Source organism: Myotis daubentonii, chromosome 1, assembly GCF_963259705.1.
Source record: "Myotis daubentonii chromosome 1, mMyoDau2.1, whole genome shotgun sequence".
Lineage (NCBI taxonomy): Eukaryota > Metazoa > Chordata > Mammalia > Chiroptera > Vespertilionidae > Myotis > Myotis daubentonii.
The window spans coordinates 56,382,313-56,408,605 of record NC_081840.1 but is presented as its reverse complement, the minus strand read 5'-3'; the positions used below and the strand labels follow the sequence as shown (position 1 = coordinate 56,408,605).

Here is a 26,293-nt window from a genome sequence, read left to right as displayed (position 1 = left end):
TTTATGGGCCAACCTAAGTGCCCCCAAATAAGGGACTGATTAAAATATAGCATAGCTGTAAAACAGAAAACGGGTAGGCTTTCTGACGTGGAGCACTCTGCTGTCTTCCAAATTGTGAAACTCTATCTCTACATATATGCTGAATTAATGGATGCTACTTATGAGGTATTTGGGAGTGGGCAGGAATGGTGGAATTACCAGGGATTTTTATCATCTCCATTCTTCTTCGTCTTCCTTTTTTAGAGAAAGTGGGACGGAAGGGGAGAGAGAGAGAGGAGAGAGAAACATCGATGTGAGAGACACATCAGTTGGTTGCCTCCTGCATTGGCCCGGCCAGGGCCAGGGATCAAGCCTGCAACCGAGGCTCGGACCCTTGCCCATGACTCCCAGCCGTGGGCAAACTACAGCCCGCGGGCCGGATCTGGCCTGTTTGAAATGAATAAAACTAAAAAAAAAGACCGTACCCTTTTATGTAACGATGTTTACTTTGAATTTATTTTAGTTCACACAAACACTCCATCCATGCTTTTGTTCCGGCCCTCCCATCCAGTTTAAGAACCCATTGTGGCCCTCGAGTCAAAAAGTTTGCCCACCCCTGCAACCCATGACCCTTCAGTCTGCAGGACAATGCTCCAACCACTGAGCCAAACTAGCCAGGAGCTCCATTATTCTTTTATGTATTTCCAAATATTCTACCATAAACTTAATAACATGGAATTTTTAAATTTAAAATGTTACAAAATAATATGTATGCATCATCTCATTGAAGAAAGATTAGAAGGATATTCACAACAAAAGGCGGGTATCTCTGTGTGGGGGTGTTATGAGTGTTTCTTGTCTTCTTTTTTTAAAAAAAATATTTTTATTGATTTTAGAGAGGAAGAGAGAGAGAGATAGAAACATCAATGATGAGAGATCATTAGGGAATTGAGCCCACAACCTGGGCATGTGCCCATGACTGAAATCGAACCTGGGACCCTTCAGTCCGCAGGCCAATGCTCTATCCACTGAGCCAAACCTGCTAGGGCTTGTCTTTTTTTTTCTTGATTAGTATATTATACTGTTACAAGAATAAGTTACTTTTTAGAAAGCATTGAAGTAAAATTTAAAAATAAGATACAAGATGTTGGACATGGTAAGTATGCAAAAACGGTAAAAATAAATTTAGTAGGGCTATGTCAGACAAAAGCAGGATCCAACATTATATATACATAATACAATAATTCACTCATTGGAAAAAAAAACTTCACCCTTGTGTTGAAGGCCCTAAAGTGACATAGTAGTTGTGTCTGGGTACTGCATTACTTTAAAATAGAGAGGCTGGTGGTAGTTAGAATATCCTATATAATAAAAGCCTAATATGCTAAGTGATTAATTGTTCAACCAATTAAAGCGTAATGTGCTAATGATATGCTAAGGCCACTCAACTGCTTACTGACATGCACTGATCACCAGGGGGCAGACCTCTGACCGGTAGGCTAGCTTGCTGCTGGGGTCCAGCTGATCAGGACAGAGCAAGATGGGCAGACACACCCTGGAGCCCTCCCGTGGTCCCTCCCTGGCTGGCCAACCTCTCATGTCCCTCCCTGGCCCTGATCATGCACTGGTGGGGTCCCTCAGCCTGGCCTGCACCCTCTTGCAATCCGGGACCCCTTGGGGGATGTTAGAGAGCCAGTTTTGGCGATCCCACAGGCCAGGCAGAGGGACACCAGTGGTGAATTCATGCACCAGGCCTCTAGTATTTTTATAAGCTTAAGTTTTGGACCACTTTGGTATATTGAGTTGACTTTCATAAAAGAGCTGGATTAAGGGGACAGCCATTGAAACACCTGAGACCATTTTCAGCATACCCAGAAGGGTGTTCACCCTGTGCGAATCCTTTAATTTCAAAGCTCAGTTAATAGCAGTGGGTAGCACTTTGTCAGGCATGTATATATATTTCCAAGAAGGCAACTGTCAGTCAAAAGAGCAGAATTTTGCAAGAGGAAGCAAGAGGCATTCACTATTTCCCCCAGAGTGTTATTGTCTGGGAGATGGAAGAGGTCCTTGATTATTTTTTTTAAATATGTGCACGCACACACACTTGAAAAGCCCTATCTCCAAAGAATACACAAGAAAATGCTAACAGAAATTGTTTCTAGGGAAGGGGGACTGCATAACTAGGTAATTGGTTTGGAGGAACATGTTTTTTCCCTTCTGTATACCTTTTTATGCTGTTTAACTTTTAAAAAATGATGTGCCCATAGCACAGCCGTGGGCAAACTACGGCCTGTGGGCCAGATCTGGCCCATTTGAAATGAATAAAACTAAAAAAAAAAAAAAAAGACCGTACCCTTTTATGTAATGATGTTTACTTTGAATTTATATTAGTTCACACAAACACCCCATCCATGCTTTTGTCCCGGCCCTCTGGTCCAGTTTAAGAACCCATTGTGGCCCTCGAGTCAAAAAGTTTGCCCACCCCTGCCATCACAGGTACTCAAAAATAAATATCTATTAATTAAAAACAATTTTAAAAAATTGAGGTTTGTGAGCAATCATGAAAACAACTAGAATAAAGCAAAATTTTCTTTTGTATGAGAAGATGCTTGACTTTGGCCATCCCAAAGTGATCTGAAAGTGATGAAAACCAAGACTTGCCAACACTTGTCTGTCCTTCCAACATGTCTGTGCTTATATCTTCTCTCCTGTTGTCTTCATTTATAGACAGAAGACTCCTGACCCACAGTTACTGGGGACTACTTCTGTTTCTCTACCAGCAGGAATGGATTGGGACTAACCTTTACCCTGGTTCTTCATGGTTATTGTGTGCCCAACAGCTGACCGTTGGCTAGAATCAGAGGGTCCATCACTGCCCACCAACACTGGGCAGTGAAAACCAGACCTCAAGGGCTGAGTCCACAATCTACCTCATGAGCATCATACTAGCATCATTAAGTAACATATTCTGGTGAGGCATAGATACTTGAATTTACATATCAAATCTGTGCAGAGGTGACAGATTGAGAGTGTGGACTATTCTGAAATGTTATAACTTTATATTTACATTACCACAGCCATTCAATGGCTAAAGGTATACCCAAGCACCCAGCTACCCAAGAAAGAACCACAGGGGTCGGTTCCTCTTCCTTTTTCACTCTCCACAATGTCTTCTGGGTTTTACTTTTGAAATGTCCCTCAAATTCTGCCCACCCATTTTCTCCACTTGTGTTGACAATGACATATAATCAGACGCTCATAGCTAGTCCCCTGCTACTGCCTCTTCTCCCATTATCTCCTACTCAAGCTTGTTTTCAAAAGAACAAGTCTCAAAACTTCATTCCACAAGAAAAACAACTTCGTTTAGCTCCTACTCATAGGCCCGAATCCTTTAGACCACACAGATACACTGGGTTCTTTGTAGTCGCTTTTTCAGTCTTCTTTCCACTTTCCTTACCTGCTCCCACAGAACTTGATTCCTACCAGGATCAGAGCATTCATCAGAGACACTGTAAGTATTTATTAACTGACATCCTTCCTGCCATCTCCTTCAGGATTTGACACATCGTTCCTCTTTTCAGCTCTGGCACTTATCCCAAGTTCCAGCACATAGAAGGCACCCAAGGCCAGGCCCATAGGAGGCACCCAGTCAATGCTTTGGTGAGTGAAGGAAAATAGAACTTTTGGATGATGTGATAAGACCCTCCATGGAGCATCTCAGACTTGAATTTGCACATGAATCTCCTGGGGATCTTGTCAAGATGCAGATTCAGATTCAGTAGATCTGGGATGGAACCCGAGAGTCTGCACTTCTCTGCAAGCTCCCTGAGAAGGCCAGTGCTCCCTGAGAAGGCCAGTGCTCCCTGAGAAGGCCAGTGCTGGTGGGTGGGAACCACACTTTCAGTGGGGAGGACCAAAAGAACAGTGATAATTTTTCAGATTGAGGAGAGTATGGAAACAATTATTCCAACAGGAATCTTGAATTTTTGAGTAAATTTTTATCTCAAAAGAGATAAAAAGAAGCGAAATATTATATAATGATAAATAACATTATGTATTATGTAATAATAATATTTTACAGGGTGGGGCAAAAGTAGGTTTACCATAATTAATAAATAATAAAAAGGATAAGAGTTTATTCTTGTTTTATTATTTAACTATGATATTATTTTCCCTATGAACAACTGTAAACCTGCTTTTGCCCATCCCTGTATTTAAGCTATGGAATGATAGGTTATTTTAGAAAAAGGGTAAAATAAATGATAAAGGGGCAAAAATAAAAATCATTTTCTTGCCCTAGCCAATTTGGCTCAGTGGATAGAGCACCGGCCTGCAAACTGAAAGGTCCCAGGTTCGATTCTGGTCAAGGGCACATGCCTGGGTTGTGGGCTCGATCCCCAGTGTGGGGCTGCCTCCATCCCCAGTGTAGGGCATGCAGGAGGCAGCCGATCAATGATTCTCTCTCATCATTGATGTTTCTATCTCTCTCTCCCTCTTCCTTTCTCTCCGAAATCAATAAAAATATATATTTTTAAAAAAGTCATTTTCTCTTAAATTCCCAATGTCAATATCTATTTCTCAACTTGGAGTTATATCAGGATCATGTGGGAGGCTTTTTAACCAACATGTACGCTCCCTGACCTCTCTTCCACCAATCGGATTTGCTCCCCTAGAAATATGAAAACCGCTGCTCACCCCTGACCACCATTGAAAACCACAGCCTCAGAGAAGGCTTCTGTTATCGTTGGAAGGGGATTGTGCCCCTCAGCTGTGCCAGGAAAGGAACAGGCCTCCAGATCAGTGATAATCCAGATCCAAGAAACCTGCAAAGGGATTTCCGGCCAGGGCTTCCGCACATGCTATTGTTCCCTCTGCCTGGAAGCCTCTTGCTTGGTTTCTGATCCAAGTCCTACTCATCTTCCAGATCTCCAAAAATGTCACTTCATCGTCCCCTGAACCTCTTCTCAGCACAAACGACCAAGAAGAAGGATATGGATAGTGACTTATCTCTCTTCCCCACTAGACTGTGCGTTGCAAGGGACTAGTCCGCTGTACACACTATCCCCAGGACTAAGCACAGTGCTGCTATAACAGCTGCTCAGATGAATAAAGAATGTCCCCTCTCTCCATATCTAATGACATTTCCTCTTTCAATTTGTACTAAATAGGCCAAATATAATTGTGGGGTTGGTTTGGTTTGGTTTGGGGAACCAGACAAAAACAATCTTTCTACTCCCCAATGTTAAAATTAAGGAACCTATTGTATTGCCTACAAAACAATATGCATCATATACTTAAGATAGGAAGCATAATAACAAAATAAATATCTGTGAGGGCAGCACTCAACAAAAGAACTAGAACATCAGCTGCCATGTGAACCTACAAGGGTGTTCTCTCCTTCGATCAGCTGGCTTTCTCCTACCAGATGTAACCACGCTCCTGAATTTGTATTCATTATTCATTTGTTTTTTTAAAACAATACTTATGTATCTGCCAACAATAATTATTTGGCATTGCTTGCTTTTGATGTTTGTAAAAATGGTATTGTTCTGGTATGATCTTCTACATCTTGTTGTTGTTGTTTTTTTAAGCAACATTGTTCTTAAGACTCAACTATGCTGTTGTGTATAGCTGTGGCTCATTCATTTCCATCACAGGATATTACTATATTATATAAATACATCACAATTTATTTTTTATTTTATTTATCTATTTATTTAAATATCTTGTGACATCTTTGTTTGTTTATTTATTTATTTTCCTCACCCAAGGATATGTTTATTGATTTTAGAGAGAGAGAGGAAGAGAAAAACATTGATGTGAGAGAGAAACATCAATCAGTTGCCTTCCTGTACTCCCCCGGATGGAGGTTTGAACCTGGGTATGTGCCCTGATTGGGGATTGAACTAACAATGATGCATGGGATGATGCTCTAACCAACTGAGCCATCCAGCCAGGGCCATCACAATTTATTTATGCATTCCTTATCAGTGAACATTTGGGCTGTTTTTTTTCTTCTTTTTCTTCTAATGAACAATGTTGATAACAGTTTTGCACGTATTTCCAGGAACATCTGTAAATTTATTTTGAGTATATACCAAAGAGTTGGAATTTCTGGATAGGAGTAGGTTCAGGTTTATAAGATAATGTCACAACTATCTTTGGAAGTAACAGTGCCAATTTACATTCTCACCAGCAGTGTATGACTTCCTGGTGATCCATAGCCTTGCCAACAGCTTGTACTATTAGGACACAGGAACTGCAATCTCAAACTGCAGCATTTTTGTGCTAGAAGGCAGCTCTCCTGACTGGATGGACTGTTTCCTCCTGGCCATCTGACAGGAGAGCCTGGTCTTGAGACTCTGCCCAACAGATGGCCCCTGGGCCTTACATCCTGCTGAATCCTGACTTTGGGACAGAGCACTGAACTGAGAAAACAGACTTTGCTGTGGATGTGCAGTCACCATAGAAGGTAATCGATCATAGAATGTGAGACCTGGAAGCACCCTAAGGCCAAATCCTTCATTCTACATTTAAGGGGACTGAGGCCCAGAAAGGTTCAAAGACTTGACAAGTTCTCAGAGCTCATTAGTGCAAGAACCTGTCTCTAGGGCTCTTGATTTTTGCTCCAGGGTTTAAAAATGTTTGTTTGTTTTAGTAATCTAAGGGGGCATAACATGTTCTATTAAATTAATAATGACTCTAAATATTCAAATAACTTCCCATTTATTTTTAAAAGGTGGTGGTTTGACTTAATTGACTGATACATTTGATAACATTAGCTTCTTTGCTTATGAAGTCAACAGGGTAATACTGAATTTCAATGAGATAAAGGCGATCTCCACAATTATGGTTTTCAATATGCAAATTTAACAGTGTTGAAAGACACCCATCTCCTGGGGAAAAGAATCCCCAATTTTCTGACTGACCATTTTTGTTTCTGGATCACAACCCCCCACCCCACCCCACCCCACCCCCACCTCCACCCCAGGGAAATGCTAGGCACTGCCTTAAGAAGCCGTTTTGTAAGGAAGGCAAGCTTCAAATTGAATAAGTTTCAATTCACCCCACTCTTCTGAGCACCCATAATTAAGCTATGGCAAGAGGCTGGGAACTATGTGCACATTATGGCAAAATAGTCTCAGTAACTTGACGGCTCATAGTCTCATCTCACATGGCTTTACATGTGAGTGCAGAAAAACACTGAAGAGGGACCAATTTGCAGCTGAGTGCACCTAATAATTAAACAGAGCGTGATCCTGTGCAAAGGAATCTGTCTCCAGGCATCAAAGGCAGTAAAGTGGAACTAGGGAGGGGGGGAAGGACTGCTTACTAGCAAGGGCGTTTGTGTGAGGGAATGTGGTTCGGAAGCCTGCAGTGGACATTTTAACTCAGGAACGACCCACCCTCCAATGCAGACAGACACACTTCCCTTACTCATCCCTACCCCAAGAATTTATTTACTATTTTAATATATCTTTTGGTTTAACAATGTCTATAGGCTGACAATAAAAGATTTCTGTGAGCCCATCCCTCTTTTAGCATCAGGAAAAAACTCAGTAGCTGTTTATTGCTGTGGGGTGGGAAAGAACACCAAGTAACTTTGCGAGGAATGATGAGCAAACGGTACTGAGGTACTCCTGGTTCAGGTTTTCCTCTTCGCAGTCATTTTAATCAGCACTTCCCCTATTTAATGAGCTTGTAGTGCCATTACATAATCACCCAGCTCACTAGATTAATGATGAAAAGAGGAACTAATTTTTCCAGTTGCATCATTTGAAGTAAATGTTAACTTTCTTTCTGAGTCCTTAGTTAACCGCATTAGTGTGACAAATATGTCTTTGTCTAGCATAAGTAATTAGAATTTAATCACTTTAACTGCATCTTAATTACCCCAAATGAATTGAAGGGACATTTAATAGCAAAGATTAAATTGCCTTAATGAACGATTTTTGTGACTCCATCAATACTTGAATCGCGTTAGCCACTCCTCTCACGCACTTTACCTGAAGTGAGCACGGGGGCCACTAGGTGGCGCGCTTCGCTGGTTTATTTATTTGATTTCCCCCACTGATCTGTTTTAGAAGACAACAGGAAAGAAAGAGAAAAGCACATAGTTTATTGTGTTCCTTTGATAATCCCTCTTTGGGACTATGAGCTCATCACCAGATGTGAAAACGAAAGCAGTGATTTCAGCAACTCGATTCTGAGTGCCCTATGGCATATGCAGAGGGAGATGAGAAACACATGGATAACTGGAAACACACAGTATTTGATGGGAATTGTAAGTTGCCCTCTGGATGATTGCCAACATATATACAGAGTTTTAGTCAATTCATTATTTTTTTAGAGCAGAGTCCTAAACTATGAATAATAGGCAAGCTTTGGAATAGCAAGGCTGGCGTTGATGTGAAGCCAAGAAATGTAATTGCTATGCAAGTGCAGATCAGAAGACCAATGCCTGAAAGTATGGGAGGTTTGGGCATCTGGGCCCTCCTCCAGGCACGGGTCCCAATGGGCCAGTCCTACCCACAGAACACATCTAATGAGATGGGTCTTGCCCATCAATAATTGTTTAAGTGAACAAACGGACAGGGAGACTTGGGTTCCACATCTAACTCTGCTACTGCCTTACATTCCCTCTGGCTGCTTCTTCAAAAGAGAGCAACAGAAAGTCTCTCTGATAAGTCCCGAGTAAAAAGGAAATACTCAGTTTCCATAAGTAACTCTCATTGAGAGTCCCAGAGAGAAGACGCACCCTTTAACTTCAAGACCTTTATTATGCAGAGACTTTCTAGATTGGGTGTTTGTGACAGAGAATCAGACATTTCTGCACTCGAGGCCCATTGACCTGGAGGACCTGTACTAGTAATAGAGGCACAAGGAGGAGGGTAAGAGGGTTCTGGGCCATGGCTGGGAAGGCTGAGTTCCATGCATCAGTGATTTCCAGCTGTGCTACCTCGGGTAAGTTATTTAATCTCATTGTACAGAGAAACAGGGTAAGTGTGGTAGCTAGCACATAAACTAGTGGACCCCAAATTTTGCTGCACATTGAAATCACCTCAAACTCTTAAAAATCCCAATGCCCAGATCATGCCCTATAGCAAGAGTGGGCAAACTTTTTGACTCGAGGACCACAATGGGTTCTTAAACTGGACCAGAGGGCCGGAACAAAAGCATGGATGGAGTGTTTGTGTGAACTAATAAAAATTCAAAGTAAACTTCATTACATAAAAGGGTACGGTCTTTTTTTTTTTTTTTTTTTTAGTTTTATTCATTTCAAACGGGCCCACGTAGTTTGCCCACAGCTGCCCTATAGCAATTAAAACAGACTATCTAAGGTTGTAGCCAGGAATCATTTTTTTTTAAAGATCACTAAGCAATTCCAATACTTAGCACAATTTGGGAGCCACTGGCATAGACAATGAATATTCAATGAGAACATCTCTGTGCCTAGCATGTATCTGGCAAACAGAAAGTGCACAGCAGACATAACCTTCCTTATCAATTGCCATGAAAATCTGATGGGTTGTACTTCAGGGTCTGGTTCTGTTCAGCTGTTGTGTTATCAAATTGTCTCACCTAAATTAGAAGAAAATTTCTAGAAGATAATTTGTTCCAACTTTATGATAATATAATATCTCCTGGGGGAAATATAATGTGATCACTTTATAGCAAGACACTGTGATAAAACACAAATCTTTGTTCATATCAAAATAATCAGATTGTCTTGTGATTGGTTATCTACCCCAATCCTATCATTTCAGGAGGAAATAAAGCTTCATTAGTATTAACATACGCATGTTGAAAGTAAAAACCTATACAAATATATTGATAGGAGGCAGGAATTTATAATTGTTCACTAAATTTATTCACATTACAAATAAATCTTTTTCTTGTTACTGAACTCTTTCCATGTGGAAATAATATAGCTCTTCTCCTCCCAAATGTGTTTATTCTTCTTATTCAAATAGATACATAATGAAATTGTATTTAATGAATACTTGTTGAATGCTTTTATCCAGAATTATAAGAAATCTACCCTCTAATTACCATGATTTCATTAAGACCCTCTTTCTGTTGCTACCCTAGGGGATTTTTCAATTTTACCAAGAGAGTGGAAATTCTACTGTTTTAACAGGGTCTGCAGTGAAACTAGTCATTTCTCACCCAATCCAACAAGGCTTCTTGGTTAATTTAAACATTAAGTTGGTGTTTATTCTAATATGTGGAGTTTACCAAAAACCACTGAGCACTGTTACTTGAAGGGCAAGTCTTCTAACTATGGATTCTGAGGAGCAAGACACCAAGAACCTCCCTGCTAATTACCTACCTTCATCGGATTTCAGGATTTTCTTTCCTTCACAGAAATCAACAATAAATTTTACCGATATACTTTGTAAGAACTGTTTCTTTTGAGAACTTTGGGTAGCAGTGTCTGTTTGATTAGCTGAATTCACCACAAATGTGGAAATGATGACATCAAAACAGCCCGTGTAACCACCTCTTTAAAGACCTCATAGATTAGAGATGACTATAGATTTTCCTCAGCATGGATCAAAGGGACTGAATTGAACGTTTTAGCTTAATGATCCAACCCCTGTCACACCCATAGGGACTCGAATTCCGATTTTATAAGCAGGTGTGCTCTCAGACGCACACAGAAAGCTGCTAGAGAGGGAGGTAAAGATCAACCACCTGATCGACGAGAATAGGTTTGATCTTTCCGATTACTTGATTGTGGTGGTGTATATTTCTGGCGGGCTCTTACGATCTCTCACAAACGTCTGAATATTAGCTGTTAGTTTTCCTTTTCTCACTCTGTCTCTTCAAAGACATCCCTGCCACCTTCCAGGGGCGACAAGAAACTGGATCTACCAGGCTGCACGCAGGCAGGGCCCTGTCCAGGGTCCTGACGCTGCACCAAGGCTCCCGGCCGGTGGGCCTGCAGACGCCCTTTCACCCACTCAACAAGGGACCAAACAAAGACCTCCAAGCTCAAGGCCTCCGAGCAGCCTCCCAACTTCCATCAGTTAGCTGGAAGGGGAAACAATAAAACAAAGGAACCGCTAACCCGCCCTCCAGGTCCTACAGCCCTCAGCCCCAACCTCCTTCTTCAGACACAGAGTCACCTTCTCTACTCTGGCCCTGAGCTCCTCAAATAAAAACATGCCCGCAAAAGTATCATTCGGCTAGAAAATCCAGACTCGCATCTTGTTTGGATAGGTTAGAGTTGGTGTGTACTTTGGGGGATGGGATGGCAATGTGGTGTCATCACTGGGGTAATATTAAAGCATTGTTGGGGACCAAGACAGATTCACTAGCTATCCTTTTCTTCCTCCTCCACATCCTCTTGCTCTCAAAATAGTTACCGTTTGTGAAATCCCTGGGACAGCTCCATAGCAGGTTGAACAACGGAGGATTGCTGGGCGCCAGGCCCGCCGCCCGCAGGGGGCGCGCGCAGCTATCGAAGCACAGCCCGGCTGCTACCTAGGGAAGGCGAGCCCAAAGGGAGCGCGCCCACGGCTGGAAGCTTGAAGATAAAGTCGCGCCCTGGGTTTTCAGTCTCTCTGAGGCTACAAACACAACCTGCGATGGGATGGCACAGTCCGTCCCAATTGCCGGTTGCAAAGCAGCGACGGCAGGGCTGGGTCTCTAGTGACCACAGCAGCCCTGGGCCAGGCGGGTCGCTCAGGCCACCCATCACCCCCCTGGGGATTCCAAGGGGCTCGGGGCTGCACCGCTGGCAGGACAGCCGGTCACCCTTTGAACGGGCCGAGGTGTTTACTTATCTCAGGTGGCCATCCTCGATAAGCTGACACCTGAGTCGCCACACAATAACCATCAGGCCTCCTCAAGCCCCCAGAGCAGGTCTCCCCGACCCTAGTCAAACCACGTGCACACTTCCTACCCTCTCCCTCCTTTCTCTCCTCACCGGGGTGTTTGTGCTCCCTGGTGGGGACAGCAAGAGGAAACTTTTGTCTCATATCCTTGAGGGTTTAGACATGGGCTGCAAGAAAGGCTCAACGTAGAACCTTCTGCTAACTGTTCCCAAGAGCAAGGCCTTTTGGTTTCCTGCTGAGCTGGTGTGTGTGGGGTCTCCGGCCACCATTGAGCCTGGGGGTGGGGTGCGGGTAATCGCCCTCTGACTACTGGCCCAGTCCCAGCCACTCTGGGAGGAGGCCCTCCCCGGCCTTCGGAAGAGGCACTCCTCACGGGATTCGAGCCCAGCCGCCACCGGCCGCACCCCGCCAGCCCTTTGTTCCAGCCGCAGCTTGCTGCGAGCAGCTGCACTGCGCGGGAGACCTGGGGCGTGAGGGAACCAATTCACTTGGCGCCTTCTCTTCCCACTCTATGACTCAGGCGCTCTCCCAGCTCCAGTGTCCCCACACCCAGTCCCGGCTGTTCTCCGGGCTCCGGCCAGCGGGAGTCTTTGAGGATTGGGGAAGTGGGGTTCCCAGAGCCAGCACCTTGGCCCCAGGCTCTCCTGTTTGGCTCCTGTGGCCCCAGGAAGCAAGGGGACAGTTGAAATGTCACCCGCGGGGATAAATATTAACAAAAAGCAAATGAACTTGCGCAGGGGCCTGTTATCAATCAACCAGGCTGCAAGGCCACTTACAGCAAACACAGTCCAGGTTGGCCCCGGCCAGACTTTCTCATGGCCACCTCCTGGCCAGATCCCGCTCCTCCTCCCCAGGCCCTTTTTTAAGTCACTCTGGAACAAATTCTGGACAGGAAGGGGGCGCAGTCCGGTTCCGGAGACCCAGCCGGCTCCGTGGCATTTGGAGGTTTCCTTGCCTCCAGGTACCAAAGGGTCCGAGTGGCCCAGCACACACCCCTGCCCGAATCCTGGGCCTGCAGGCCTCGCCTCCCAGGTCCCGGGTGCTGCGCCAGCTGGCGGGTGCGCTTTGCAGCCTCTTCCTGCGCTGGCAGCTCCCCTAGTGTGGTGGACGCCTTCTGGAATCTTTAATTGGAAACTAATCTCCTCGCATCTTAATAGGCGCCCGCGTCAGAGGCGGGGCACACACCCACCCGCACAGCCAAGACCTCCCACCCCCACCTGGGAGGAGGAGCGGTGCGAATCTGGTTGTGCTGCACTTTAATGGGGCAGCAGCAAGTATTGCATTGAGGGAACATATATTGATTTTTAAAAGGTAGTTAATTTGGTGAGAATTTCCTCCTGTCTCCCTCCCGTCTTCCACCAGCAGATGTAATTTCCTAAGGAGAAGGCACCTCCCCAAACACGTAGCCACGTGTAGAGGGCTTGACTCTCAGCAAACTGCGGGGAGCCTAGGGTACAGGGAGGGGCACAGAGAAACCACTCTCCTGCCACCGATGGAACCGACCACGGTGGGCCCAGCCTCGCATGGGGTGGGGACTAGGTTGACGGGTCTTTGAGTGCAACAGTGAGCACAGCTGCAAGGAGCTTCTGGGTGCCTGGGAAGTGGTGGTGGGGAGGAGGCAACAGTGTTGCACAGCTGCAACCAACATGCCCTGAAATCCATTCTATGTCTCCTGCAAAGCCCAGTCGAGATCACCGAGAGGGTTCAGGGAACGGCCTCGCTTTTGTTTTTTATAAATAACAATGCTAACAGAACGCCTCATAGTCCTTCAGTGACTTAAAAGTAGATCGTGGTTTTTGCAGCAACATGGTATTCCCGGTTCCCTCCGCACCAGACCGTATCCCAGCCCTCCCCACCCCGTTAATTAAGCTAAAGAAAGGGAAATGAAAGGGTCAACGCTCCATCCCTCCATCCGGGTCTTAGGATGCGGAGGCCCTTTGGGATTAGGGGTTCAAACGTGTGTCCTACCAGAGTCTCCAACCTCCCCGGCAACCCCCCCGCCCCCCAAAAAAGACCACATGCCTGGGGCGAATGACACAGCACCGGCTGCTGTATACCAGGCAGGCGCCCACTCGATAGCCTCCTCGGCTCCATGAGCCTCAGCCAGCACGCTGCCCGCGCCTCCCATGTGCGAGTCGCAGTATTCCGACTTCCCCTCAATAGCACTGGGGCGCTCAGGCATGGAGATCAGAGGGCGCTCACGCAGGACAGGGCCCAAGACCAGGTTTCCAGGGCTCGGGGATCGTCTCTGAACAAAACCCGAGAGTCTGTCCTTCCAGGCGGCAACAGGAGGCAATGAGGGAGGAAGGGTCATTGAAGTCCCGCGCAAGCGCCTTCACGGGGTGGCGGGTGGGGGACGGGTTCCCCGGGGGCACCCCTCCTTTTCCACCAACCCTCCACCCCCACCTCCCCCTCCGCCGGCCTGTGCGGGTACTGCCCAGGAAAAAGGTCCCGAAGCCCGGCTGGAGTCTGGCGCAGGCGTGTGAAAAGGCACTGATCACCTTAGGCACCCGCATTAGTGGAGCGGCCGGGGAGTGGGGCAGCCGTTTCTCCACCCTCCCTGAAACTTCAGCGGCTCTCAGGTCGCAGTCAGCCGCAGGGGCAGTGGAGGGGCGGGGGAGGGCGATACGGTGGCAGCACACGAGGCTAGCGAGCGGAATCGCGGGAGCCTAGAGGGCACCCTGTCAACCTCTTCCTTCCTGTCTCCCCACCCCTGTCTTCCCTGCGTGGGGTCTTTGCTTGGAGCGCAGGAGCGCGGGGCTGAGGCTCAACCAGCGGGTCGCTCGGGAGGGCAGGCCAGAAGCGCCCAGACCCGCAGATTGCTGTGCAGTCGCCTCCCGGCCGGAGTCGCGGGCTCGCGGGCACGCCAGCACCTGCCTCCCTCTAGCTTCTCATTGGCCCGCACGAGGTGGGGGAGGGGGGCTCTGGCCTCTGGCTTTGATTTTAGTCTGTGAAACTGCTCAGTGCCCCCGGCTCTGAGCGGATTGACTGTCTCTAGTTCTCCAGGGACGGATTAATGGAGAACGATCAGTTAATTAACAAACCCGCATACCGGCTTTTACCTTTCTCTTCGCCAGGACTCAGGCCATGGCGCCGGGGCTAAAATTGGGTGTGGGAGTGGGGGTTGTGAGGGGATGAACCCAGGAGTTACTCAGCTCAGCCCGGGTCTCATCAAACCGAGTCCGCCCAAGGCTACCGGTGGCTCTACTTCCCCTCGTGTCCTCCGCCCTCGGAGGTCGCAGAATCCGCACGAACTCCTCTGTGCCTTCAGCCTGGGCTCAGCTGTCCCTGGGCTAGTCCGCCCGCCGGAGCCTCGTCCTCACCTTGGTCGAAAGAGGCGAGGGGAGCTAGGCACCGCGTCCGTGCAGCGCCGCCAGAGACCTTCCGGCAAACTCCGAAACGCTTCGGGGTTTCGGATCCGGGAGACCTTTGCTCGCAGACTGGGGGCCATTTCCACACCCCCGCCCTTCCCTGCATTGGGATGTAGACGAAACATCATGCAAAGGAATACAATGAAAATGAGAAGTCCTAAGCGAGTAAGCAGCGCAGGCTGTCTCCGGGCTGACCAGGACCTCCGCACCGCCCGTCTCCCTCTTCCTTCCACAGCCCGCTGCAAGTCCGCTTACACCCACCTCCTCGCGGCTGTAGAACCTTCTGCCCCAACTCTGACTGCGGGCCCCTCCCGCCCCTATAGAGTTAGTGCGGGACGGGGGGTTACCGCAGCGAGTTCAGATCAACATTGGCAGGCAGCTCCAGCCCAAGTGTCCAACCGAGAAGCGCCGCACAGACGGTGTCTCCCCAGGTGAGGGGAGTGTTCTCCGCCTCGGGCAGTGCGGGCTGCCCGCGCTGTCTCCCAGCACAAACGCGCCCCGCAGTCGCAGAGGCCGCAGCACTCAGCCCTCAGGGCCTCCCACAGCCCAACGCACCAAGTCCTGGAGGAGGCGGTCTGCTGCCTGGAGCCCCGTACCGGCTCTTCCAGGCCCAAGGACACCATCCCGGGGAAAGGAGGAGGGGTGATGAGCCCCAGTCCTCTCTTCTTCCCGCCCTCCTTCGGTTCCTAGGCGTCCCCATCCCCTCTATTCCCGCGCGCCCAACTCCTTGACGCGCTCACCTGCTAAGCGGAGCGCAGACATGCGTTGGAACTCCGGCTCCTGCAGCCACTTCCACATCCTCCGGAACGTCTCCCGGCCAGACTTGAGTTTGCTCCAGGGTTTGGGGTTGCGCAGCAGGTCCGAGAGGGTCCCCTGGGAGCGGCAGAGCACCCTCTGAGCGAAGATGGCCTGTGGGATGCTGTAGCGCTTGAGCTCGGTGGTGATGCGCTGTGCCACCTCTTTGGTATTGATCTCTTCCATTTGTCCTGAATTACTCCCATTGCTGACCTGCGCTCCGGTCACGGAAGGGTTGGGCTCCCGGGCTGTGCCCAGGAGCTGCCCGTGGCCCTGGGCGTTCAGGTGGGCGTGGGGGTGGTGCGGAGGGAGGCCGTTGATGGGAACCATGCCGGCTGAGGTGGGCGTGAGGTGCTGCTCCCCGTGACGGCCGAGCATGGCCGGGTGGTGGGCTTCGAAGCCGTTGGGGGTGAGCATCTTGTCGGTGGGCATGGCGGCGCCAGGGTGAGCATAGTGGGGGAGCCCTTGCTGGGAGTTGTGGATGCTGCCCAGACCGGAACCAGAGAGGGGCGAGAGGCTCTGGCCCATGCCAGCCACGTCCTTGTGGTAGGGGGTATAGAGGTTATTCATGGAGGCCAGCCCTCGCTCGTCCCGCATGAGCGTGAAGCTACCGCTCACGTTGCCCGCCAGGCGCTGGTGGTGGTGCGGGTGGTGGTGGTGATGGTGGTGGTGGTGGTGGTGATGGTGGGGAAACTTGTCCGAGACGGTGGAGATGGGCGGCAGCGGCTGCAGGGGAGTCAAGGTGGTGTAGGTGGTGGGCATGCTCATACCTGGGGGAGTCTCGCAGGCCATGGTCATCGTGGGGTGAAGGGGGCCGGCCAGGCTGTGCTCAGGGGCCCGGTGGTGGTGGTGGTATTCGCCGCCGCCGCCGCCGCCGCCGTCCAGCAGGGACGCCATGCCCATGGAGCGTGGGTGCGCGGGGGGCAGGTGGCTACCGCGGTGCGCCACGGAGCTTCGCGCGTGGGGACTGCCACCCAGCAGGTCGGCAGGGGCGGGCACTGGTTCATGGCTCACCCCGTGCAGCTCGCCGATCGCCTCCATGGTCAGCTGCGCATTCATCGTGATCCGGGCGAGCGGGCGGCGGACACAACATCGATGAGGCCGGACAGAGGCGGCAAAGGGCGCACGGAGTCCGGTCTTCACATCGGCTGCCGGCGACTGTTGCCTTCCTTGCTTCCTTCCTTTTCCTCTCACTGTGGGGCTCTGTCTAACCTCTCTGTATGAATCGCCTTCCCTCTTGCCCCCACCTTTTCCTCTGCGTTCTCTCTCTTTTTTTTAATATTAATTTTCAAAAAGGATCCTCACCGTTGGCTGAGCGCTGTGTCCCCAGCCTCCTCGCCCCTGGCCCCCTCTCGCCCCTCTCTTTCTTAGAATTGTGAGGTCCCCGGCTCCCCTGACGCAGCCCGCGCGCCTTCCGCGGCTGCTGCCTGCCCGCGCCGCTGGCCAGCTCGAGCCATGGCTGGGTTACTGTTGCAGACTCTGTGGCCGCGGTGCTGCCGCCGCTGCCGCCGCCGCCGCCGCCGCGGCCCGCCCTCACGCTCGCTGGGCTCAGCGCGCAGGCGCGCGGCTCGGCCCCGCCCCCTGGGCCCCCGCGCGCGCGGCCCGTGACGTCCCCGTACAAATGGAGGAGGGGGTCCTGCGCCTCACCGGTGGCGCCGAGTGGCCGGATTTGCGGCGCGCACGTGGGAAGGCCCAGGACACGGAGCGACCTGGGGCCGCCACCACAACCCCGGGGGACTCGCGTCCCTCTCGGCTCCCAGGCCGGGGGCGGGGGGCGCTCTCCTCCCAGCCCCTGGCTGCACTGGCTGGGCTTTCCTCCCGGGTGGTGCGCCGAAGAGCCGTCGGCGCTCTCTCCAGCTGCTGCCGCCCGGCGCAGTTTGCCCGGGATGCTGAGGCTGCCACCACGCCCACCACCCTGGCCCGCTACGCTTTACTTTCCGGAGGGATTCGGGGAGTCCACGTTTTCCCATCCGCAGGGAACAAATAGCTTAAAGGCTTCGGTCAGCTCTGTGGCTGCTGACCCAGAACGCTCGGACCTTCTTGATACTCCTCTGCCCACCCCTCTGTCCTCCTCCACGATGTGGGAGAGGAGCGCTCGGTGCCGAGAGTCCCAGCCCGGCCCATACCTGGCTGTCTCCTGCCGGCTGGTTCCTCCTCTGGCTCGGCTGACAATTAAGTCGGCGCGTCTGCTTCCGAAGTCGTGTGTGTGTGTGTGTGTGTGTGTGTGTGTGTGTGTGTGTGTGTGTGTGTGTTGGAGCGGGAGTGCCCTGCTGGGTTCCCAGGTTAACTTCTGGGTGCTGGTGGCCCAGCCCGTTCCTGTGACTTCTCCTTGGCCCTCCTGGTCAAGCGCCCAGAAGCCACTGCTCGCGGGAAGGACTGATACCCGCAGGGTGGACCAGGCGCTCGGGTCTCTGCTTGGCCCGCAGGGACGCCCTCTTCCTGGCGTCCGCGTGAGAAGCCTCCAGATTTAAAAATCAATTCAGCTTCGGGCGTAATTGTCCGCTTCTCACAATCACGCTCCAATCTGGAATCGAACTTGGTCCTTGGGCCTGGTGGGGACGCGTGGGGCGGCCCCCAGTGTGGGATGTACACCCGGCCGCCACATGCCGCGGCTTTCTTTCATTTACAAAGGAAAGAAAAAAAAAATCTGCAACAAAAGGCAGAGCCGTGTCCGCTTAGGTGCTTTCATCCCTCAGAGAAAGGACAGATGTGCCCATTGTCAGGCTCTTGGCAGTTACGACCGGGTCAGCGCCAAGCCTCAGCCCCGGGCGAAAGGTGGTCACAATGGGAGCCTGCCTCTCAAAGCCTGGGTATCTGGGCCCGGATATGGAACAAAGTGTGTGTGGCCTGCACTGGTCCAAACTCAAATTGTACTTCCCTTTGCTGGGATACCCGGTCAGAGCCCACCAGAGGCGTTTCTACTGAAAATGCTCCCAGATCCCAGGAGACATCAGGGCTGGGATGGAAGTAGCAGAGGTGACTGGTTCCCCTGGGGCCTAGGCTAGGCAAAAGCTTGGGCAGGGCCACCCTTGGGGGAACTTCCCACCAGCTAAGGCATGAGCAGGTCCATCTCTTTGCCTAGGTTCCTGCCACCACCAGGACATCATGATCCAGGTAGGTTAAGACTGGTGGGTACAGTCAGTCAGCCCGACTTCCTTGAAAGTGGTCATGTCCTGGAATTGGTTAATCTGGCTGATTTGGTCACCAGAGACACTCCTATCTTGTCCAAACAATGCCTATGGAGGCCTTGGAATTGGGGATCTACTTCAATGGATTTAGCATCTACTTGCCCAGTGAACATTTAGGAATTTAAGGCCCCCAGAGAGAAAAAAGATCTTTGGGGAAAATACACTGACATAAAGAAACTCAGAAAACAAAATTACTCTATTTAAACTTTTATCTACATTTATCCAGAGAAACAAAGCATAAAGTATATTTTCTGCCTAGTGGATCACAATATGTTAGTGGGAAGCTGCATTCTTGTTTCCTTATTGTTTCTTTTCTTTTTTTTTTCATAGCATAGAATGTGTGGGTCTCATATGAAACCAGACAATGGGTTAACGTAGCAGGCAGCTTTTGAGCTAAACTATTGTCTCCCCATACCCCCATATTTTAATCCCTTGGAAATTATTGACTTGTCCATATGACAAGTCTTTTCCCAAAAGGCAGTTTGTTAAAAGAAAGAAGTAAATACCACCAAGTGCACAAATTGTTCATGGGTTTTTTTCTTTGTGTATCTAATTAGGGACTTGATCCTGGAAACCCTTCTTCACAGGGAGCTCTGGCTGAACCCCTAGACCAGCCGTGGGCAAACTACAGCCCGCAGGCCAGATCCGCCCATTTGAAATGAATAAAACTAAAAAAAAAAAGACTGTACCCTTTTATGTAATGATGTTTACTTTGAATTTATATTAGTTCACACAAACACTCCATCCATGCTTTTGTTCCGGCCCTCCGGTCCAGTTGAAGAACCCATTGTGGCCCTCGAGTCAAAAAGTTTGCCCACCCCTGGTCTAGACTCTAGGGCCTAGAGAGGCTACCTGAAGAGGGCTGGGATCAGGTGAGCAAAACTCCCCTATTCCCTTTGTGAAAAGGGGGGCTGGTTCGGTGTTGGTCCCTAAAGGAGAAGTCAAAGAAAAGATCTAGACAAGCATTATCTATGTTGAGTTAATATCTGTGCAGGACTTGCTTTGGTTTGAAAATCTCCCTAATCTTTCTTGGCTATTCATGCTATTATATTTAACCATGGTTTTCCTATAGTTGACTGAATTACAGTGATTTCTCAGAAACATTTTATCCTTACTTGATTTTTTGGAAATTTTTCCTCTATTAAGGAAAGGGGTGGCTTCCCTTAGGCCAGATTAAGAGAGAGAGAGAGAGAGAGAGAGAGAGAGAGAGAGAGAGAGAGAGAGAGAAAGAGAGAGAGGAAGAGAGACTAAACAGATTGCCAACTGCTGAGATAGCTTTTTGTCATGTTTTCTCTCTCTTCTCTTCCCCCTTCCAGTGCTCAGCAAAATGCCTGGCACCCATCAGGTGCACTGTGGGGGAATGAAACAATTCAAACCCAAGGAGAAGTTCCTTGAAACTACTTGGTTGATCAGTGTATTACAGTATGCTGCACAATTCTTTATGACAGCCAAGAAGTTCGAGGGGAGGGCTTATTGGCAACTGGTTAGATTTTGAGCAGCTGCAGGGGACTTAAAAAATAATGTTAATCATTATCACAAAATTACATACATGTATATATTTAAGAAAAAGGGAAATAAGACTATTGACTAGACTAGATGCTTGTTGCTGGTAATATTTTCAGTGTGGAAACCAGGATTCCAGACTGCTTATTTTATAAATATCGGGCTGGTGGTGGTGGTGGTGATTGGGCAGGTAAAATCTTACCCATGCTGGATGGGCTAGAGCTTACCAGGTGAGCCCATTAAACTTAGAAAAGAGAATGAAAATAAGTCCATTCCTCCAAATGCTGGCCACACAAGCTTTTCTGAAAACTTCCTTCAGCTTCAGAGCTCCTGCTTTAGTTTTCTTTGTGAGTAATAGAGAGCTAACATATGGCCTCGTCCCAGTTTTCTGGGCCATTCCAAAGAAATGTTTCGAGAGCCCCTCTAAGACATTGAATGTTTACTTCCCATTTGTTGACCACATAAACAGCAAGGCTGGGTGTCAGGGCAGATCTCCCCAGCCACCCGCCCCCCCCCCCCCCCCCCCCCCCGCCAAGTTCCAGTAAGCGGCTGGCTCCTTGGCCAGAGTTTCAGAAGGTAACTCACCAGTGTTTCTGATGCTTGAAGCAAGTCTAGAATTAAACTCCTGGCGAGGAACCATTTCTTCGGTGTCTGGCAACAGTATACTGGCCACAACTTGATAACTATGGGGTGAAGGATTTGGTGGTGCTTTCTGCCAGGCTCTCTTGTCTTCCTCCCGCCTCTGGAGAAATTTAATTCAGAAAATTGCTGTTGGCTTAGAATAGAACACCAAGAAATTCAGAAGGGGGTGGTCTGGTGATTCCCATTGAAAACCATTTAAAAAATTAATCAATGACTTCTCTGTACTCTCTGGGGGCCAAGGAAAGGGTAACCAATTATTTTAGCCCTCTTCATTAATCTTTGATCTTCTATTAGCATATAGTTTTTAATTCATCTGTTCAGCTTTTTCCCTTTTTAACCTAAATTAAGGGTTTTGCTCATGACAATATGTATATTTTATACTCTGTGTTTTTGCACTCTCCTTTGTTCTATCGCCTACCTACCCTCTCCAAATCCAAAGAGAAGGTGCTCTGGTGAAGGGCTCTCCCCAGATGGTGCCATCTCCAGCTGACCCTGGGATTCTGGGAGATGCAGAGGGTGGCCAGGAGAGCGGTGCCAGGACCTCAGACCCCTTGCCAGCATCTCCAGTTACTTCATCTCTTGGGCCATCCGATAAGCTAGAAGTGGCTCTCTTGGGTTTAAATTTGTTCTTGTGGTCCCCAGTTTCAATGAGGACTTTTCAAGGCCTCAGGCCCAGTGCCCTGAAGGGAGAAGGAGTGTCCTAATATTGTGGAGGGGTCCAAGACTCCCTGGTGATGCTCGGGCTGCAGAACCCCGAGCTGCTTTCCTCAGCCAGCTGGATTCTGGGGGAGTTGCCCTTTCTCTTGTCAAACTTGCAGTGGATTTTTCTTTCTTTGATCTTTATATCGTTGAAGCACATTTCAAAGGAGATCTGTCGGGACTGGGGGGGGGGGGTGGACTTAGTGACGGATTTTCTGGGTTTGAGGTGGTGGTTCAGGATCCTCAGGTCCCGGTGCCTAGAATCTAGATTAGGAGGTGCAGGGGTAGAGTGCCAGGGTTTGGGACTAGGAGGACAGGGCAAGGGGCAAGGGGCCCTATCGCTGGTGCAGTTCTACTCCGAAGTGGGAAAACTCAGAGCAAAGAGGACAGTGGGAGACCAAAGTCGGCTTGGCTCAAGATGGTCTCCAGATGCACCATCCCGGGCCTTGTAGAAAGGACGCAAGTCACGGGTTGCAGCCCCGCGGGGAGCCTCTGGCGGTGGCAGTGGCCAGAGGTAGACCAGTTGCACCTCCCACCCCACCCCGGGGCCCATTGGCGCTTGCGGCCCGGCTGCGTGTGGCCCACTGGGCAAACTCCTCCACAGCCTCGCAGGATGACGAGAGCAGCTGCACTTGGGAAGGAAAACTCTTTAAACAAATCATTTTGGTGTCTAATCAATTAGTGTTTGCGCAGTCAAGTACCATAGATTTAACAGAATAATCGTTACCGCCCTTGTCTTTATTTGACACGCAGACACCTAGATGATTTAAAAATGAAACGCCGGTGTTCTGGGCGCCCCACCCCTTGCCTGAGCCTCCCTCCAGGCCTGCGCGCCCCTGGCCTTTGTTTCCTCCAGGCCTTGCCTCCTCTTTCCTTCCTTCCGTCTTTCCTTTCCTCTTTACACTTTGCGCACTTTCCCTTCTTTTCTTGCCCACCCTGCCCTGTCCGCGGTGCCGGCCTCGGCCTCTTCATCCCTTCACTCCCTTCACTCGCGTGGCTGACAGCCTCCGTGTGGGCCCCGTGGGGCTCTGGGCGAGCGGGCCTGCCTGCCCTTTGGCCCCAGCGCCATCCCCGCGCAGGACGATTGAGTTCTCGAGCGCCCAGAAGCCTTTTCCCTGGGACCCTCGCCCTGGAGCTCTGATGCTCACCCTCTCACACCCGCCAGAACCATCCAAGACCTAAGTGGCCGGTCGTGCCCTTTAGCTTCGGTGCCGCTCCGCTACGAGACCTTTACCAGCGCGGCGGGGGCTGCGTGCCTCACAGGGTCTTGCCCCATATATGTGGTGACCTGGGGCGCCGACTGGGGCTGAGATGAAGAGCTGAGCGTGGCCTTGGCCCCCAATCCCCGAAGCCTGGGCGAGGAGTCCGTGCTGCGGAAGGTGGAGTCCCTGGAGACTGATGTTTGAGGGATGCGTGTTACCTCTGGGCCAGGGCCAGCGCCCAAGGTCTAGGGGTCGGGAGGGCCCCAGGAGCTCGTGAATAGATGCTCCTGTGTCTCCCTCACCTCGTGCCTTTCGTCAGGCTGTGGGGTGCACGTCTACGCGTGTGCATGTATTTGTGTAGAGGCGCTAGCTGTGCACCCTCGGGGTCTACAGCCACCAGGGCTGGGATGTGGGAGCCCTGAGCGGGTTGTAGGGATGGCCGTCAAACCCAAGAGACCTGGAAGCAGGGCTGGGAGGCTGTGGGGATGATGGGTGGGCGCAGTGAGAATTTTGGCCAAGAACACCTCCACTCCTTTGAACCCAGCAGAGAGGCCGAGCCTGACACATCTGGGTAGTGGGTTGGAGAAATACCGGCTGTAATTCTAAAGTCGGGGAGAAAGAATGAGCTGGAGGCGAAGCCCAGCTTTCTTCACCATTGCCAGATACTGGGAGCTCCGAGGCCCCAACCCGAGCCTGGAGGGTCTCAAAGGCCCCTAGAACTGCCTCCCAGTCCCAGGTTTCAGGCACTCACCTGAGAGACTTTGCTCTCAACAATAGATGATTACAATGTACTTGACTATAACGTCTGTATTTTCCTGTTTAACATACATTAATCCAAAGTAACAAAAAATCAATATTGCTAACAATATTGCAAACAAATCCTAGTCTCTCTCATACAAAAACCTCGTCAGATTTTCAGTCACTTCTACCTACTTGAATTTTGTTATTTCTCCTAGCCCACTGGTAGCTCCTGGCTAGCCTGGAATTCAGTCCTGACTTTCAATAGCCTTCTCTAAAAATCTTGATTTTTTTTTTTTGCCATTGGGGGGAACCTGGAACCCTCAAAATCCAAGCCTCCTCTCTCCCCAAGGCCCTTTGAGGACCCCAAGGGTTTACCTTAAATTCTGTCCCTTTATGCACCAGGGGGTGCCTGAAGTCACTGCTTAGTGACTTTGGATTTTGTTTTCCTTCTCCAACAGAACCCCCCCTTGTGGCAGCCCCCAGCCCCCGCCCCCCAGAACTGGAGAACCCACACTTGCCCTCCCTGCCAATCCTCCTCAACTCAGCCGCCTGAAGCTAAATTGCAGCCCGCGGTTCTTGTAGGGAATTTATTATGATTCCTCTTATTATTTTTTTTTAAATTGGTGTTTTCCACCTGGAAAAAACAAACCAGAGGGGCTAGCTAATGAAGGAAGTTAGGTTTGCAAAACACTGTAAATAATTTAGTATTGTATTTCAAGGAAAAAAATAGCTTTCTTAAATCATCCCCGCAATATAAATTGCAGACTTACAGTATGGTCCTGGTAAGTCTAAATTTTTAAAGGAGCAATATTCAAAGAGACATAGATGTCTGTATTAATTATTTATTCGCTGGTGCCTTCCTTCGTTTCTAACTTATTATTAATTAGGCGCCTCTAGTCTTTCGCAGAGCGCTCCACTGAGCCGGTTGCAGCTTTAAATATGAATTAAAAGCAAATCCAAGCTACTGTAATGCGAAAATTATTCCGTGTCTTGCATGGCAGAGATGAATAGCCGCGTGGATCAATACCGTGAAACTCGGCTTCGAACGACAGGGTTATTGATAGCTTATATTAATGATGTTAATGATGGAAAAAGGAAAACAAGGGCCCACCCGACTTAGAAACTTTTTGCCGCTGAAACCCCGCAATAAAAACGGGAAGGGGGCAGGACACGGGCTTAAGTGTAATAAGAAAATTATTTATGAAACCGGATAAATGACTTCAGAGCCTTGATGCATTTGAACCTAACGCTCGGCTCCTGGCAGCCCTGGCTCCAGCTGGGGAGACCACGAAAACCCCAAGCGGCTGGGAGCTGGGGGCGGGGGGAGAGGGTAGGGGGGGGTGCTTCCCCCGCCTAGGCAGCCTCCGGTTTGCCGCCGCCTTCCCCAGTCCCCTGCGGGAGAGCCCTTCTGGGGGCGACGTGGTGGGGCTTTTGGAAGTTGGTGGAAGGGGCAGGCTGGAGGCTAGTCCTTGCTGCGCAGAGGAGTAAGTCCGTCAACCGTCCCTGCAGCCTTTGGCTCATCTCTTCACGAATACTCTTGGCACCCGCTCCCGAGAGGAGTCAAATGCTCGGGGCTTGAGTGGGGCACAGATCTGGCTCTGCACTGTGGCCTCCCACCCATCTGGCCCAGACTCTCGGGATCCCCAAAATGTAAACGGGTAGCTGGTTTTGGGAGGTGGGGTTTTGGATGAAGAAAAACTGCTCTAAACAGGACAGAAAAAACTAGGGAAAATGCCCACTTTTCTCCTTCGCGCCTTAGTTAGGACTTTACCGGGGTTTAACTGGGCTTTGCCTGCCAGCGCCTGGCAAGTGTGGGATCCTTGAGACTCAGTTTCCTCGCCTGCGGAGAAAATGAGCGCGCTGGTTTGGGCTGCACCCACGTGTAATTCAGCCTAGGCGCCGCCCCTCCCCTGATGGTCTCAAATATCGACCCACTCTCCTTTTCTCACTTGCCCAGGGCCACTGAGTGGCGGGGGAGTAGGGTGGAGGAACAAAAGGTTAAATAGTGACCCTAGAGGATAGCGGGAAAGGTCAGAGCCCCAGGGTCACCGCCAGGCGCTGAGCAGCCTGACCCCTCCCCCAGCCGGGGCCCTGGGCCCTAGGAGGCCAGGAGTTAGGCAAGGTGATGCTAGGTTAGCGGGTGGGAGCCCGCGGGACTTCCAGGTCAGGTCACGAGTCTAGTCTTTTGGATTGGAGTAGGAAGTTGGGGGGCTTTTTATCTATGCTTAGGACTGTCATTTGGTCTGAATTTCAGGGGGACGAGAAGGCACCTGCAGCTGCAGTAAAAGGCCCAGGTAGTTTACCAGGGCAATCAATCACAGTTTTCCTCC

General features: G+C 49.9%; 1 protein-coding gene across 1 annotated transcript in view; it reads right to left on the bottom strand.

Annotated features, from left to right (window-relative positions):
- ONECUT1 (one cut homeobox 1) overlaps window positions 1-17,465 on the bottom strand; it is a 47,544-nt gene extending 30,079 nt beyond the window's left edge. Inside the window, exon 1 of the mRNA XM_059700816.1 lies at window positions 15,934-17,465. Within this exon, the coding sequence (XP_059556799.1) occupies window positions 15,934-17,047 (1,114 nt within the window). The 5' untranslated portion in view covers window positions 17,048-17,465. The remainder of the gene's footprint in view (window positions 1-15,933) is intronic.
- Between the last annotated feature and the right edge of the window lie 8,828 nt (window positions 17,466-26,293).